The sequence below is a fragment of the Scleropages formosus genome, chromosome 3 (genome assembly GCF_900964775.1).
Source record: "Scleropages formosus chromosome 3, fSclFor1.1, whole genome shotgun sequence".
NCBI classification, from domain to species: domain Eukaryota; kingdom Metazoa; phylum Chordata; class Actinopteri; order Osteoglossiformes; family Osteoglossidae; genus Scleropages; species Scleropages formosus.
The window spans coordinates 22,404,377-22,421,515 of NC_041808.1; the positions used below are offsets into that span (position 1 = coordinate 22,404,377).

Sequence of the window (17,139 nt, forward strand, 5' to 3'; positions counted from 1 at the left end):
ACACACAAACACACACCACTTTAAACCCGGATGGATGACTTCACCGTTTCGATCGGGTTTCCTTTATGATCCCGGGATCTCCCACTCTTCTGGTCAGACCCCTGCGAAGGCACACGAGTACACGTCGCCGTTCCTCGCGCAGCTCCCAGCTCGCGACCAGCGTGTCTCTCACTTCTGGCGCCGGCCGGCCGCGCAGAGGAGCTGCTACAGTACACTACTGATCCTCGAGGATACACCTGTGATCGACCCCCGGTGCCACTCTGGTCCGCGATGTCCGAGGTGCTGCCGTACAGCGAGGGCAAGATGAGCGGCTACGGGGCGGACAGCGAAGTGAGCCAGATGTCCTTCAGCTGTGGACTGCAGGACACCAACTCCTTCTTTGGGGGGTCGCAGGCAAAGAGACCCCCCAAACTCGGGCAGATCGGCAGAGCCAAGCGAGGTGAGCGACCGAGTAACTGAGTGATGGCGAGAGACGCGCGCGTGCTTCGCTATTAATAATAATCATCAATCATCATCATCATCATCATCATCATCATAACCCATCATTACAATAATACCCCCAGCACAGCAGTAGTACAGTAACACAGCAGTGCGTGTCCCCGTCCCCGGTAGGGCTGTTCCCTTACAGTCCGAAGGTCTTTGGTTCGCATCCTATTCGCGCCGCTTTCCCTGACGATCTGAGTGTTTTCCAGTAAGAACACCCTGCTGTGCTGTGTAAATGGGTAAATCACAGTAATCCTCATTGTCCAGCACCGTGAGCCGCCTCTGACAAATTCGTCTGCGACATGAATGAAAGAGGAATAAGGACGAAAGAAGTGAAACGCAGGTGATCGCCCGTGTTTCGGTACTGAGTGCCACACTGACACGTATTACATGATCATGTGCGCGTGTGCTCTTCGCGGGCGTCCCCTCAACTGACAGCTACATCGGAGCGCGGCTGCCTTGATTTTCCCCTCATCAGAGTAGCAGTTTGGCAGAAAGTGCACAGCTCCGTGCTGCCCTGTACCAAACACACTGCTGCATGATTTTTACTGAGAGCTCAGTGCGCACTTCGTCGTGTGTGTATATTCCGCATGCCTCGCTGCCTTTCACAGTAGTGTCAAGTGCACAGAGGAATCTTGTTATGAAATATGTGTGCTCAAAAGCATGCTTAACACCGGAGCCAAAAAAACTTATAACAGATGTCTATGTCTAACAATGAAATATAGAATAACAGCGCAAAACATGATGAGTGACCCTGTCTGTCTGCCTGTCTGTCTTCCTCTGTCCGTCTGTGTGTCTGTCTGCCTGCCTGCCTGCTTCTCTGCCTGTCTGTCTGCAGTGGTTATTGAAGACGACCGGATAGACGAGGTCCTCAAGGGGATGACAGACAAGTCCTCACCAGGGGTGTAAAGTGACCAACCACATGCAGACTCTTTATGTTCATCACCGATTCGAAGCACCTGACGGTCGTGCATGTGTTCAAGGATTGTAAAGGAAGAGTGAAGGTATGCAAGGGTGACAAAGAAGGGTGAAAGAAAGAAAAAAAGAAGGAAAGCGAGGAAGAAGACAAAGGAAGACATAGAAAGCCCAAGGTTTATTTTTGGGGATGCTGGCAATTCTTCAAACAAAACATGATTTGAAACAACTGCTCGGCAGCGTGAAGGAAAGACAGCTCTGTCTCCACCTCGGCTGAATCATAGGATGGGCAACAAACTTTCCAACATCTCATGACCACCTTCTTAATAAATGAATGAGTGAATAAACAAAAACCGTGCGGTAAGCTGCAAAACTGGAAGCCGAACATCATCCGAAGCTCTCATTCTATAGATGTACAATAGGGTACTTTATTTAGAAGACACAGGTTTTATGTTAAAAAAGACGATGTGCAGCACAACAGTCAAAAGGAGCTGTGTCACTGAGCACCATCCAAACACAACTCATCAGCGTAGCCCCTGCTGCTGCACACATCTCGGACCACGAAGACCCCAGAACACAACACACCTCATCTATGTAATAATGTGAAACGTACACAAGGATGATTGCTTCTTTGCAGCTTATTTATTTTTCCACATGGGGGCTTCGCCTCTCAGACACACACAGCAAGACACACTTACACGGAGAACACGGATCTTCTGTCTTCTTGCCCACGTTCTGTGATGGCACCATATCTCTGTTCAATATCTCTTCAAAAAATCAAAATGTTGGAATAGATTTCCAGATGCCAGCAGGGATGGTCAAATGTGAATATATTAAATTATTACAAAAAAAGACTGATGGGAAAGTTTTATTACTGTTATTTATTTTGATTCTACAGTTACGTTTTCATCTTACATACATAAAAGTTGACTTCTCCATTTTTTTTGCATGAACTTTTCTCCCTGGTGCCAACAAAGGCACCACCCAACCATTCTTACCCTGGCACGCTTCTTTTTAACAAAAGTCATATTTGTATTTTTATATCTAAATATTTGTTATTTAAACTGATGTGCTAGGTGAACAGCTCATTAATACAATGTTTGTACTTTGGAAGGGATATTCTGAGACTTGTCTCAGTCAATATCACACGTGGGATGTTTTTAAAGACTTACTGAATGTGTTTCGGGTTTTGCACACATCAATGTTTAATTATTATTGATTAATAGTATGCTGTGACTTGAGCTTTGTTGATGGATTTATTAGAAATGGCGATTTTAGAGTCTATTGCACTGTTTACGAGTATCTTCAGATAACGCACTGTTATTTGACTCATTTTTTGACATTAGTTTTTTTAATTTTATAACATTCTTTTACAGAAAAAAAGACTATGATTTGTTGTGCATGAAGACAATATTTTCAATAACGAAACATAATTTTCTGAAGCAAAAAAGCAACAAAATGTCATGACATTCTAAGAATGAGTCATTGTATATATGATACCATTTTCACTGTATTTGGTGAACTAATAAATGGTGAAATAAAATGTTTGAGGCTATCATTTTGTATTTTTTCTTCCTAAAACCATAAAGGCCAACATTAAATGTCTATCAGCACAGGCAAAGCAGAATGTTTGTAAGGAATTTCAATGACTGACGTTTTGTTCTGTAAACCAAATAAAGACAATCCACAAACTAGAACTCATAGTACCACAGTATTCTTCTCCCCATATACAAAAACTTCAACAAATAAAAGAGAAATACTAACCAGAAACCATGTTTTTTCCTGGACACACAAAGCATTTGCCCAGTGTAAAGTAACTTGTAGGAATAAAGCAAAGTGACAGGCTTCAATGATCACAGCAGGACAACCATTCCAACTGCAGTAGAATGCCTAACAACACATTCTTCTCTTATAGCTATATCTTGCTCATTCACGTATCTGACTCTTCTTCTCAAAAGCCACTTACAGTGTTATGTTACTTACATGATTTGTCCATTTATAGAACTGGGTAATATTTACTGTATCAATCCAAGGTAAGTACCTTTCTCAGTCATCCTACAGCAGGAGATGGGACTCAAACCTGGGTCATTTCAAACGGGAGGCAGCAGCTCAAACCATTATTCCACCCACTCCCAGCTTAACTGCCCTTTTGTTAGAAATAAACATTGTTATGACCCATTTCTGTTGGAAATTTAAAAAAAAAAAAATTTCAATTTGTCATCATTTCATTATCAATTATCAACATTTGGCCTGTTGATAAGCATATCAGTTTTATAAGATAATATCACTGTTTGTGTGATATATGAATCTTGGAACTGTAAAGTGCCCTTTACTCATATAACCATATGTCATGAATTCTGTGGTAATAAAGAATCTGCAACTATTAAGCAACACACCTTAACGCAGATCTGCACTGAGCATTTAATCTTGCCAAATCTGAATATCTGAAATAACATAATATCTGTTCCTTATAATAAAGCTTCCAGGATTAACATTCTTTAGACATTTAAAATAGTTTTCTGTAAGTTGTAGACTGTTGCCATATTTTGTCAATGATAATCTGCAGTGGAATGTATGTATGATTTGCTCCCTTATGAATCCAGCATATGATGAAGGTTCATACCCACTAATACAGGTGCAAAATCAGATGTTTGGTGTTTCATTTATTACTCAACAAGAACAATTCAGTCCAATAAAACTGTTATTACAGACAGGATGGTCTTTTCCAAGACCTCCACACTGTGCATGTAGATTGGAAACTCACATAAAATCTCACCAAAGTAAAACAAAATGCTGAAACACAGACCATGATTTAGGGACATGGGATGACCTTCAGTCTTACAGGGAGCAGGTGGCAAATACTGAGGTTGGAGGTACAACAGCCCTCAAACTTTACATAGTTATACGGGGAAGTGCGACATAATTTTTCAGGTACTTTGTTTCACTTCAATATCCTCTGCAGCCAGCAATGGCTCCTCATCTTCCCCACATACCCAAACCTTGTCTTACTCATCTCAATGTCAGAATACCCCCCAGTACCCTAGTTGACTGGCTTTCTACTTGTGCTCAGGCATTGTGTAATATCCTCTGCCTGAAAATCACCAGGCTTTTAACCGCTTTCCTGTCAATAAGCCCTGCATGAGACTGAGGCACAGTCAGCTATCACCCCAGGCTGCCCCATAATGGAAAGTACAACCACGAAAACTGGCCCAGAGAGGACAGAGACATTTGTAAACACTACATCCGCAGGTCCGGGGCAATAACGCCTGTCAATACTTACATCACGGAGGGAACATCCGTGTCACCGCCTGACTCAATGGCACAGGCCATTAATAGCACTCTGTGCGAAAATCATTGATAGCAAATGCAAAGTGTTCCCTTCAGCAGATTTCAAAAGCAGTAGCAGGAAACATGAGGCCTTTCAGCTAATTCCCACTGAATGAGAACTGAGTCCCTAAAAAGAAGAAGCAGAAAAATTAAATTATTTCAAAATAAAAAAAAAAACTCAGAATGCTCAGTATATTGCTTTCCCCAAATTCTGTGGGACCAAGTCACAAAATACATTTGGAGACTGGAGCTTTCCATCTTTATTTTTGCGGCCATTTGATTACTTCAAGGTGGTGCGGTGGCGCAGTGGGTTGGACCGCAGTCCTGCTCTCCAGTGGGTCTGGGGTTCAAGTCCTGCTTGGGGTGCCTTGCCACGGACTGGCGTCCCATCCTGGGTGTGTCCCCTCCCCCTCCGGCCTTATGCCCTGTGTTACCGGGTAGGCTCCGGTTCCCTGCGACCCCGTATGGGATAAGTGGTTCTGAAAATGTGTGTGTGTGATTACTTCAAAGCAGTAAAGAATCATGTGCCAGAGAGGAATGCTCATAGCCATCAGGCTGCTGGTACAGGAGAGTACATTACTACAGTACACCACGGGTTTGCGTCACGGGTGCTCCAACCCAGAGGGATGTGCACACCCCTAGACTCTACATAATAACTTGTTCACTGAAGTAATCACGGAAAGTATCTTCACTAGAGGGACAAAGTGCAGAGTCTGCCCTGGGAACACAACATGCCTTAACCACGCTGCTACATACTGTCTTCATAAACAGTGCTCTTCATCATAAAGAGTTTATTAGCCAGCACCTGCGGTGGTTCATTTTTCCAATCAGTTTGAACATCCACAAGTGTTTTGCTGTCACCCTGGACACAGGTGTCTCCTGAAGTCCTTGTGCAAGTCACGTACTGCAGAGTAAGCTGGAGCATAGAAATCGTGGCAGAATTTTAAAAGCGTAGTCAGCAAAAACCAGAGGCAGTTGGGAGTGTCTGATTAGCGTTACTGATAATGTTTTAGCATTGTAGCAGCTCAATATCAGTGTGCACGCGCGCACACACACACGCAGATAAGAACAAAACAAAAATGCAAAGGATTCAGCGAATCGCTAGCAGAAAAGCCGCAGAGAGATGGAACGTTTGCCACTGCTGAGCTGCAGGAGATAGTCACCACAAGTGGCTGTAAAGATAGTAGAAGTGGTTCTCTATGAATTCGGTACCTCGCAAACCCTTCATGGAAGCTTTGAATTATTTACACACTGACACTTGCTTTTGAGTTTCAGAGCTGCTTAGGTTTTTCTAGAAAAATGAAAAACAAAAGAATGGTCTATTTTTCATCCTGATGCAAATCATTTTTTTGGAAAACATATAACTGGCAGAGACAGGGAGTCACAAAAATCACAGCTTTTTTTTTTTAGCTTTAAACATAGACAGCAATTACACTTTGGCACAGAATTAAAAATAAATGAATTCTGGTTTATTAATGGCTTCACAGAACCACGTGGCAAGTCTATATTTAAGCAGAAGGATCACAAGCTTTTGTGGTTCCATAACAAACTCTGCACCTCATTCTGAGTTTTTCCCATTAATGGGTCTAAGTACATTTCAGTGGTATCCAGTGTTCAACAAAATGGTAACAACAACACAATGCCAACTTTCCAAATAAGACAATGGTCATAAGTACATTAGAAGAAATTGACAGTAATTTAAAAAATATATCTAAAGGAAAGGAAAGCATCCACCATTAAAATATTACAAATGGCCTTTCTTTTAATCTAAAAACTAATTTGGCAATTTCATATAGCATGCTTGCCATAAACCCTTTAAGAATGTAATTAAAAACAATATAAAGTATACCAAAGGAAGGTAAAACCTCAGTAGGCATTTGATGCCAACTGCCCTAGATACCAATTCTGCTCAGGAAGTCCTCTGAGTCAGGCTCCTGCAGGTGCACCACAGTTCGGGGTTCCTTGTCCTCCATAAGCCTGTCCTCCAGCGCCTGGTCTTCAGGGTTCAGTGTCTCTCCCTTGGTTAAAACATACAAGAAGTACTGGAAACCCACACCATAGCTGTGCGTCTGGACGGACCAGCCATACTCACGGCGGGCCAGCAGCCTCCTCCGGAAGTGGGGCTGGGCAAATGTGATGGAGATGAACCGACCCCCTGGTTTCAGCACCCGGCTGATCTGTGAAGAAGACAAGGGAGAGACACATGGAAAACCTGCACGGTCACTAGTCACTGACCACAATGGCCGCACAGTGAGCGTAAACATGCTCAGAGCAGATGCAGGGTGCTGAATGTCCTGTGGAACAGCTATGCGAAAGACAAGCGGTTAAAGCAATAAGAGAAGGCCTGCATGGTGAAATGAAGGCTTTAACACAATGTAATCTGATGTAATGCAATGCAACGGACAAGCATGCAGGCTGCTGTGTGTCATATGAGCTTGGCTCACACAGCTGGGCGCTCTGGAGACAGGAAGACCATAAATAATTAAGGCAGGTGGGATGGAGAGCAACACCTTCTGCTAAGACTGATGCCATTCAGTGTGACGCCACATTTAAAATATGCTCCTTTCATTCCGAGTAAAGGTGGTACGAGAGAGGAAACAGATTCTATTCAATCCCACCTACCTGGCTTTGATTGTGGCACATGGATGGTTATTATTTTACCTTTATAAAGCTGATTCTTCTATCAAAGTGACACAGTATTCAGTCTATGCAACGACAAGCTACATAAGTACCACTTTTCACCGGAGCAACAAAGGGGAAACACCTTGCTCACGGGTATAATGATTGGAGGAGGATTAAAACCAGACACATTCAGCTAGCAGAGCCCTAACCACTGTGCCCTAACCACTTGCTACCTATAACATCTCCTTGTATAGCCTCGAAGCACAGAAAACAACACTCTCCAAAGAGCTGACCTCCTACCATGAAGAAAGACCATGCACGTGTTTCCCAAGGTGTGTCTCCCTTCAAGGGGAGATGTCTATTCTCAGAAGAGTGGTACTCTGTTACCTCTTTGTGGCTGGAAGCACCAGTCACAACGGCATAGAGAAACCAAAAATGAAGAGACAACTAGGGGATAGTCTGTACAGAGCTCAATGCTGCAGCTGGTGCACCAAGTTGGTGGTCAATCCTGAGAGTTCCAGATACTTAACCTACTCTACCTAGGGCAGCAGTCCCCAAAATGGAAAGAGCAACCTGCATTGTCACTCATGAGAACAGCTGCCTCAGATGTGGAAGTGCTGAGCTTCACCCCAATGGTGTCACACTCAGCTCCAAACATCTCTAGCACATGCTGAAGATCACATTAAGGTAAGTACCCTGCTCAGGAGCACTACAGCCAGAGGTGGGGATCAAACCTGCAATCTTTGGATCCAAAGGCATTAGTACTAACCACTACACTATGAGCTGTCTCCATGTATAGGTCTATACATTCTGGTAACTATTTAGCATGTTTGATCATTTTAAGCTCAAATGGAGTGGCATGGTGGCACAGCAAGTAGCGCTGTTATCTCACAGTGCTTGGGTGGTGCGAGAGGATGTGGGTTTGATCTCTGCTCAGTCTGTGTGGAGTTTGCATGTTTTCCCCGTGTCTGTGTGAGTTTCCTCCGGGTGCTCTGGTTTCCTTCCACACTCCAAAAACATGCTGTTCAGGTTCACCCATAGTGTGTGAGTGACAGCGAGACTGTGTGTGTGTGTGTGTGTTCCACTGATGTATGGATGAGTGACCCAGTGTAAGTAGTGTATCTAGCAGTGTAAGTCACCTTTGTGAATAAGGTGTGTGTGACTGATAACACTACACAGTGTTCATTGGAAGTCACCTCGGAGAAAACTGTCTGCTAAATAAAAAAATGTAAATATCCTTGTGGGAGTGAAAAATTGGACCACTGATCCATAACCAAAATCCACACTATTTCTCCTGAATATGAGGCTATGACCAACTACTGAGCCTCCTTTCCAGCATCATGACATAGGCTTTCTGAGGAAGGCTGAAAAGTGCCACCTCTTCATTCTATCGTGCTCATTTCCACATATGGGAACCACCACCACAGTCTGCCTATCCAGACATACTGTCTTTGGCTTCCATGCAATACTGAAGTGATGTATTAGTCAAGAAACCTCAACATCCAGTGAACTTGGAACCCAAAAGAAGGTACCCTCAAGGTGGGAGTTGAACTTACCATGAACCAGGGCCTATACTAGGGCTGCCAGGATACCCTTACAACCTGCTTGGGCCTCCCTGGCCTGCGCAGTGGGCTCCCCAGCCTTCTGATCCAGCATACCATCAGGTTGACTGACAACACACTACTTGAGTTTAGATGCTGCAGGTTTTCCTTCCCAATTAAGCCTGGCTCCAGGTGGTGGGCCCTGGAAACCCAAATCAAAGAAAGGTACTCTTACCTTTTATTGCTGTTATTACTTCGAAACTCTGTATTAACCAGATTGTTTTTTGTCTTCTCCCCCAGCTTTGAGTAATTTGTGAAAGCTGACCCCACCAGGAGCACAAGGCTCCAGACAACATAGCTCTCAGATCCCCTGGAGCACTCAGGATACACAACTTGTGAAGTTAGCATAGGAGCCAGTAGAGAAAGCCAGGCAAACACAGGTTAATTCCATAACTTTTCACAGCCTCAGTCCAGGCCACAAGGGAACGTCAATACGCAGCTTGTAGAATCTGTACTCAGTCTGTACTCTGTACTGAAAAGGTGAACTTGGTTATGTAAACAATGCAGCAAGTGAATGCCAGGGCTGCAACATTCTGAGATATTAATGCTAACACCCTGCAGTGAACCATATGATGAAACTTCAAATCCACAAGTAGTCCTACTTCTTTCGTCTTTCCGAGCCTTTAAGTTCCTCTATTTCCATTCGTGCAGTGGTAACAGCTCTATGCAAAATAACTTCAGCTCTTGACCAGTTATAGTTTGGGTAATGAGTGTAAATATAAACAAATTGGTCCATTCAGTCATGCAGAGGCACAAACATTACAGAGAATGAGCCGGGAGGATACAGAGAACACGTTCTTTTTTCCACTGTGGTTCCTCAAATAAGGGCAATGGCTTTGAAGCAGAAGTTTCATACGATTGTACCTTAAATCATTTATACATACCAGACTCACCAAACGCCTCAATCAACCTTTCCTATAGCTGGTCACTGAAATTCAGTGTCTGTACCTGCACACAACTAAATGTTTTCTGAAACATCAAGTGAGCTTCTGCTCATATGTAAGCTCAAAGTTGGCTAGACCTGCACCTTCATTCACTGCGACCGCCAGTTCAACAGCTCCTCTCTGAGGTTCTTCGTTTTCTACGCTGCAGGAAAAATGAGGTGGTGTCTGCTGTCTGATGTAGTTAAGGGCCACTTCTTGGCCAGCTTTAGGCAGAGTTTGTCTGGAGGAAGTGAGAGGGTGAAAAGGCCAATGAAGAAGAACAGCAATGAGAAAGGGGTTCACCTGTGTTAAAGCCACAACAAAAAGTTAGAATGTTGGGGTAATTATTTTGGGGAAATCAAGGTAGCAATGAACCTTCTCCAGTCTTTTGCAGCATAGCTGTTCATCCCTTAAATTTTGCTGCACCCTCACAGTCTCCTCCTGTGCTTCTTTGCACTGATGTAATAGGTGTTTAGGGGAATGTTTACTGCTCATGATGGTGGTCAGTAGACTGGGAGATTAGGCCATCGACTATGTTATCTCAGAGGCTGGGCAAAGCTGCTCCAGCCCACAGTTCACCTAATTTAATCAAGCTTTAGCAGAGCAAAAAAAAGACAATCAATCCTGCTTTTTTCCTTGGCATCCTCAGGAAGTAGGGGACACCTCAAGAGGCAGAGGACACTTTGGTGATGTGTGGTTAAGTGGACAGTGTGGGGACAGATGCGCTGAGCGGCGGTAGGCATGTGCGCTGCCACATCGCTGTTGCTTCGTGCTTCTCGGCCACCAGCAGAGATCAGAGAGAGGCAGAAGATGGACTAGCAATCGTACCCTTCAATAATACATCAAAGGGCTTCCTGCACAAGCGACACCGCGCACTGTCTCTGTGCCCGTTAATGTTTGTGTGACTATGTGAGTTTGAAATTTTGCAGTACACGTATACACACGCAGCTCTCTATGACTGTGTGTAAGTCTGAGCATACTGTATACAATAAGCGTAATTGTTTGCAACCGGACACACAGTAATTATACGAGTAAAATCTATTCAACCACACAAATAAAATATTAACCAAAAATCATTTGCGGAAATTAGTTTTAGCATGTAATGAACTTTATGCTCAACCCCTTTCCAGCTCTACACTAAACCGTAAGCCATAAAGTGATCCGTAACCATGCATCGTCAACAACCGCTTATCCCAAGTGGGGTCGCGGTGAGCCGGAGCCTAACCCAGCAACACAGGGTGCAAGGCCGAATGGAGGAGGGGACACACGCGGGAATGGGACACCAGTCCATTGCAAGGCACCCTAAGCAGGACTCGAACCCCAGACCCACCACACAACAGGCACCAGTTGAACCAGCCGAACCAGCCACACCACTACATCCCCCTCATCATCTGTAACCTTGATGGTATATTACATCTTTGCTTAAATTGCTCTATAGGCAAACCTAATATGCACTGATGTGTTTATGTTTAACCAGAGAACTGAAGGTATGGATTCTCATTTTTTAGCAGCCTCACAGCACATTCACTAACATGTTCTTTGGATAAAGAAACAAGTTGCACAAATGTACCAGCAGTCAACATGTCATCATGTACCACAATGGCAGACATTACTGACCTCTGACCATTTTTGCATGGAGAAGAACAGCCAGATTGTACAGTCCTGATGTAGGGCATATAAATGGGAGAAAACAGAGGAGAGCAGTTTGCCTGAAGCAGCAACAGAGAAAATCTAAAAGAACCTTCTATTTATATGGTTTTGCAACAAACTCCAAGTGCCTTACATTTGTTGTTACCATGGTGATTAAACTTTCTGAAACGCTGAAGGTATTTTATTTAGGTTATTCTCTTCCCTCACACTTTGCCAAGCCCCCACAAACAAAAATCTTTCCATCACTTTTGTTAACTGATTGTCCAAGTCAGGGTCACAGCAGTCTGGAGACCTCATTGGTGTGCTGCCGTACAGTATGATATGCAGGATACAGTGACTCATCTCTCGACTCAGCAAAATAAGATCAGTTTTGCATGGACTACCACGAAAACTAAATTTTCTGTGTAGTACTGGCTTTTGAAGACATTCATCATGACTTCATTGTGGCTTTTGTTTTAAAATTAAATGTATAAAAATGGGGGGGGGTGCGGTGGTGCAGTGGTGCAGTGGGTTGGACCACGGTCCTGCTTTCCGGTGGGTCTGGGGTTCGAGTCCTGCTTGGGGTACCTTGCGACAGACTGGCATCCGTCCTGGGTGTGTCCCCTCCCCCTCCGGCCTTGCGCCCTGTGTTGCCGGGTTAGGCTCCGGCTCGCCGCAACCCCGCTTGGGACAAGCAGTTTCAGTCAGTGTGTGTGTATAAAAAATGTCTTCATGTATTTAGCAAGAATAGTTGTGACCTGCACTATGGATGGTTGGCTTGCTAGGCCCTTAATCTGTGGAGCATGATGCACTGGACCCAGTGCCCATGCAAAGCTATGTATTTGGTAACCTGAAGTCCTCCAAGTGTCAGCGGTGTTACAGGACTGCTTAGTACAACACAATCTCTAAAGATAACTTTCCATAGTATGTGAATGTGTGGTTAGCCTGCAACGGACTGGCACCATGTCCAGGGTAGAGACCCTTACCTTGTACCCAGTGACCCCAGGATAGGCTCTGGACTGCTGTGACCCCAACCAGGAAAGAATCGGTTCACAAAAACTGAGTGAGTAATGTTTATAGTGACTGGTATAAATTAGTGCCTGTACTTGGAGTCATTGGTGCTTCATGGTCAGTATGTATGCATGGCTGCTGTGAAGCAATTTAACCCCATGTGGGGTACTGAGTAGAGCCCTCACTGCCAGTAGAGTACTGACAACCTTGGCAATGTTGAGTGCTTTGGTGGACCTGCCTGTCATTGTCTCACAGTCTGGTTTAGCGGTTTTCCATCACTTCAGACGATCTGTATATGGGTATGCAATAATGTAGAAATGACAACAGGTGACAGGGTACTTAGAGTAGCACATCCTACCTATCAACAGTTGATTAACACATTGATTCTGCTGATTTTCCAGATTAAAAAAAAAAAACAGGCCAAACTGTCCCACTTGTGCATGACATTAGATAGTGCAACATTGAATGGTTTGTTCCAATCAGGCTATGAAATGAAATCTGCACAGGAGCCAGGAGCCCATATTAGATGCTTATGAACATATTTTAATAATTTATAATAAGGGAAAACAGGTCATTAGTAAAAATAACAGTATTTATTTTGTCATTTCTTGATTTATTTTAATTTTACCTTTAATTTTACTTTGCATTCCTACTCCAGGGTTACACCTCAGTCTTCCCCACAGAAAGTAACCTGAGAACGTCACTTCTGTTACAGCATGCACAGACTCCTTGCTTGCATTAATTGGTCCCAAATTACTGCTGTGTTCATTACAGATGCCTTGAGGGTGGGTAGGATAAGATCGCATGATCGGAGTCGCTGGGAGCCAACAGCACTATTGGGAAAGTTTCATGGTGGGGAGTTTGGGCAGTTGCAGGCAGTTTATTTTGAAATAACTTGTGAGAAACAGTAGCCTGGAGCTTTTCTTCTCTAGAGATTGTTCTCTAAGCTTGCTTTACGACATGTAATTTAAGGTGCTTACAGATGCCCATTCGTATTAACAAAAGGTCATTCTCTGCAAAAACCAAATTGATTTTAGATTAATTTCAAGGTCAATAATTTCTGACTCAACTGTAAGAGATGGATTATAACTCATTAATGGTAGCGTTATATATCCGGTGAAAAACTCCAAATGGTAGTCTCTTTTCTTGAGCTCTCCACTTCTCTGAACATGTCATATCCAGTAAAGAGCTCCATGTAGTGGTCACTGTGCCATTGGTTCCTCTATTTGTCTGAGCATATGAGCCTAGGGAAGAGCTCAAGGTGGTAGTCATTGTGTCTCGGGTTTCTTTACTTTTCGAATGCCACATCGAATGAAGAGCTATGGGTGGTCACCACTCCATCTCTGAGTTCTCCTTGTGCTACATGGCAGGTGCAGGGACACTGGCTTGGCTACCACACAGTGTTATCTGTCTTGGGATAATTAAAAAGGCCCCAGGTTGTTATTTTTCATAATTAAACATTTGAGTGTACAATCTGGTCCATAACAAAAACTAAAGCAGACTGGGTGATTCATTTAACCGTCTCGGCTGCCAAAATCAAATTATCTCCAAATGTAGATACGACACTCCTCCGGCGGCAGAATTGAAGGAGTTTGTTCATTTGTTTTGAGGAAATCCGCACAGCTTAAGTGTGTTTGGAAGACACCATCTGTTGGATCTAAGATTGAGCAGTTCTGGTAAAATGTCTGCTGTTACCAGTTGAAAATGCAAACTGTGTGGACATCCGCCATACGTCCCCATCTCTGCATGAAGCTGAAGACTGGGGACCAGGCTAAAACATGCAACCTTTCAAGTCCACACTTCTGTCTTCAGATTTTAAACCTCAGTCTAATTTTTGCTTTTCCATATAACCTGCTGATTTGGCTAGGAGTAGAAGCGTTTAGAGGGGAGCGCGGTGGCGCAGCGGGCTTGGCCGGGTCCTGCTCTCTGGTGGGTCTGGGGTCCGAGTCCCGCTTGGGGTGCCTTGCGACAGACTAGCATCCCGTCCTGGGTGCGTCCCCTCCAGCCTTGGGACCTGGTTGCCAGGTTAGGCTCCGTCTTGCTGCGACCCCGATTGAGACAAGCGGTTTCAGCCTGTGCGTGCATGCAGAAGTGTTTAAAGCCTGTAGAGTGCATCCAGGTGTCTGTGCTTGGGATCTAGGATAAATGGATTCAGTTGAAAAAACACAGTAATCCTGGTGACTAAAACACGCTCTGCTGTTTCTGACTACGGCTAATTTAGCGAAGTGACAGTGATCACATGGTTTGTGCACCGATCATCTGATAATACACTTTTATTGAAAAAAATAAAATGATCTGTTATTAAGCTGCCCGCTGTTTGATCCCATGTCAAAGGGGTGGCTCTTTAGTCTGCAATGGAGCACCGCAGACCGTACCAGAACAGACTTACATGGAGACTAATATATGCAACTACTCACAACCACATGCAGAGGGGATCCTGAACTTAGCGGAACCCTGTCTTGCTACATGTCTAATTTGTTTGGCAGATATTTATTTTCAAGGACAATTTACAAAGGCCACAGCTGTCCAATCATTTATTTGTGCAGATGGATGCAGAAGGAAAACAACTGAGCTAAAAACTTTTGAACCTACATGAAAAACAGTTTAAAGTGAGTTAATCTACCTCACTGAACATGGATTGGAAAATGTGGAATTTTAAACAGAGAAACAGTTCACTGATGGCCTGATTCAGTTATAATTGTGTTTTTTTTTTTTTTTTTTTTTCAAATTTCAGACAAAACCACTTAAATTTTAATGGGCACAATATCATAATTGTCAAAAATGTGAAAGGTATTTCCCCTTATTGAGGCATGCAGAATTTTTTTAAACAATTTGCTGAATCTCTTTGTAGAGAATGACTCATTTTCCCTGAAGCATGCACTGTCAAGTAGTTTCCATGGAAACCTGTTGCTATGGAAACTCCACAAGGCTCAGCAGCCAATGCAGAGATGGTGGGGATGGGCGAGCAGATGAGAACGAGAGAGAAGAAACAAGACCTGTAAAGATTACAATAATAATTGTGGTCAGGAAAGTGTAAAGTCAAATTGATTTGACCATTTTTGCAGAAAATGCATGCTGCCTTTTCTCAGTGTTGAAAATATCGTGTTAATTTTTCCAGAGTTTCCTTTTTTTATTCTATAGACAACCCTAATGCTGAGGGCTTAATTCAGTTACTTTAATAAATTCGCTTAGATAGACAGATAATGAAATTCAAAATGAAATAACAAATGCTCAAAGCCTTTTCCAATTCTGGTTACTCTGCTCCACTGAATGCACTAAGTATTATGTAACAGGCGTACAATAAACGCCAGCTCAGCCGGTGCACATAGTGAAGAGTGACACAGGCTGCAGGGTTATGTAATCCTGCTTTGCTTGCCGCTTACGAAATGACTCCCAAACGCCAACTATTTTTCATTTTATATGTGATGAACCAGGTTATATTTCTTCTGAAAGCTCCAAAATCGCTGAAAGTCATATTCTGGAACTGAAGAATGGCCCTTTTGCCTTACATAAAGTATCTAATTAAACAGGTCTTTTCAAATTTATCACGGCCAAAAGAACAAAAGACAGAAATGAAATGCACAGTTCTGAATGGTACTCCAGGCAACACGCTCAGAAACTGTTCCAGTCATCTCATCATCTATAATACTGAAACTAGAGAAGGTGATTTAATTAACTGATTCTAATATTAGTCAATCATGTGCAAAGTTTAATTGATATAATGTTTTAATTCTTTTTGCTTGTGGAATTATTTGGTGTCAAAAAGGATATTTTCACTCCTGGCACATTATTATAACTGAATTGGTTCAGAAGTTCATTTGTGAAATGCCATTTCAAAGAAAAATTACATGTGTATTTGGAGTGAAAAAACCTACAACCTGACTTCTGAAAATCCTTATTCCAAACGAATTTAGACCACCCAACTGGTATAGATGAGCAACAGATCCATGCAATGTCCATATAGGAACCTGACAAAAAATTGACTGTTTAATGAGGGTGTATAAGTTTCTAGGTAACACACAGAGGAAAATCATCTGGAGATTATTTCCAAAATTTCCAAAAAGACATGGCGAGGTACACAATAAGGCAGGTCTGGGACCAAAGTATAGCATAAAACTGCAACCCACATCTGAGAGCAATGAGCTGTGTCTATCTTGTCCTCCTCCAGAAAAAAGGGATGAATAAAGGGTGCAGGCAAAACTTCAGGACTGTCCTCATCATGACAGATTATCTCTATATTATGTGTGGGCAGGTGCTGCAGAGCCACTGTCCCCTTGAAGCTACACTACTGTGAAGTAGTAAAGTCTTTACCAACCTTACTGAGATCATTTCTTCCTGAGAAAAACCCTTTGTAAGGTGAATTCTCATAACTGGAAGACGTAATTACCATTAAATTATCATTAAACGTATCTAAAATTTTTAGATAATGGTACACAAATTGTATGCTTTCCTCAGCCCTGATATTAACACTCATTTAAAATGATACTCATGGGGGGTGCGGTGGTGCAGTGGGTTTGGCCAGGCTCTGCTCTTCGGTGGGTCTGGAGTTCAAGTCCCATTTGGGGTGCCTTGTAATAGACTGGCGTCCCGTCCTGGGTGCGTCCCCTCCCCCTCCAGCCTTACGCCAT

At 43.3% G+C, this 17,139-nt stretch overlaps 2 protein-coding genes across 2 annotated transcripts in view; one reads left to right on the forward strand and one right to left on the reverse strand.

Moving 5' to 3' along the window:
* Positions 1 to 3,210, forward strand: camk2n2a (calcium/calmodulin-dependent protein kinase II inhibitor 2a). Its single transcript, XM_018753311.2, has 2 exons — positions 1 to 439; positions 1,322 to 3,210. The coding sequence occupies exons 1-2, from the start codon at positions 271 to 273 to the stop codon at positions 1,390 to 1,392; spliced, it is 240 nt and encodes a 79-aa protein (XP_018608827.1). The 5' UTR covers positions 1 to 270; the 3' UTR covers positions 1,393 to 3,210.
* Positions 3,211 to 6,567: 3,357 nt separating this feature from the next.
* The window catches only part of ece2a (endothelin converting enzyme 2a), a 33,065-nt gene continuing 22,493 nt past the window's right edge, over positions 6,568 to 17,139 (reverse strand). The window contains exon 2 of the mRNA XM_029250553.1: positions 6,568 to 6,902. Within this exon, the coding sequence (XP_029106386.1) occupies positions 6,618 to 6,902 (285 nt within the window). The 3' untranslated portion in view covers positions 6,568 to 6,617. The remainder of the gene's footprint in view (positions 6,903 to 17,139) is intronic.

Coding starts and splice junctions, on each gene's coding strand:
- camk2n2a (XM_018753311.2), top strand. CDS start 271: ATGTCCGAGGTGCTGCCGTACAGCGAGGGCAAGATGAGCGGCTACGGG. Junction 440..1,321: donor GATCGGCAGAGCCAAGCGAG/GTGAGCGACCGA, acceptor GTCTGTCTGCAG/TGGTTATTGAAGACGACCGG.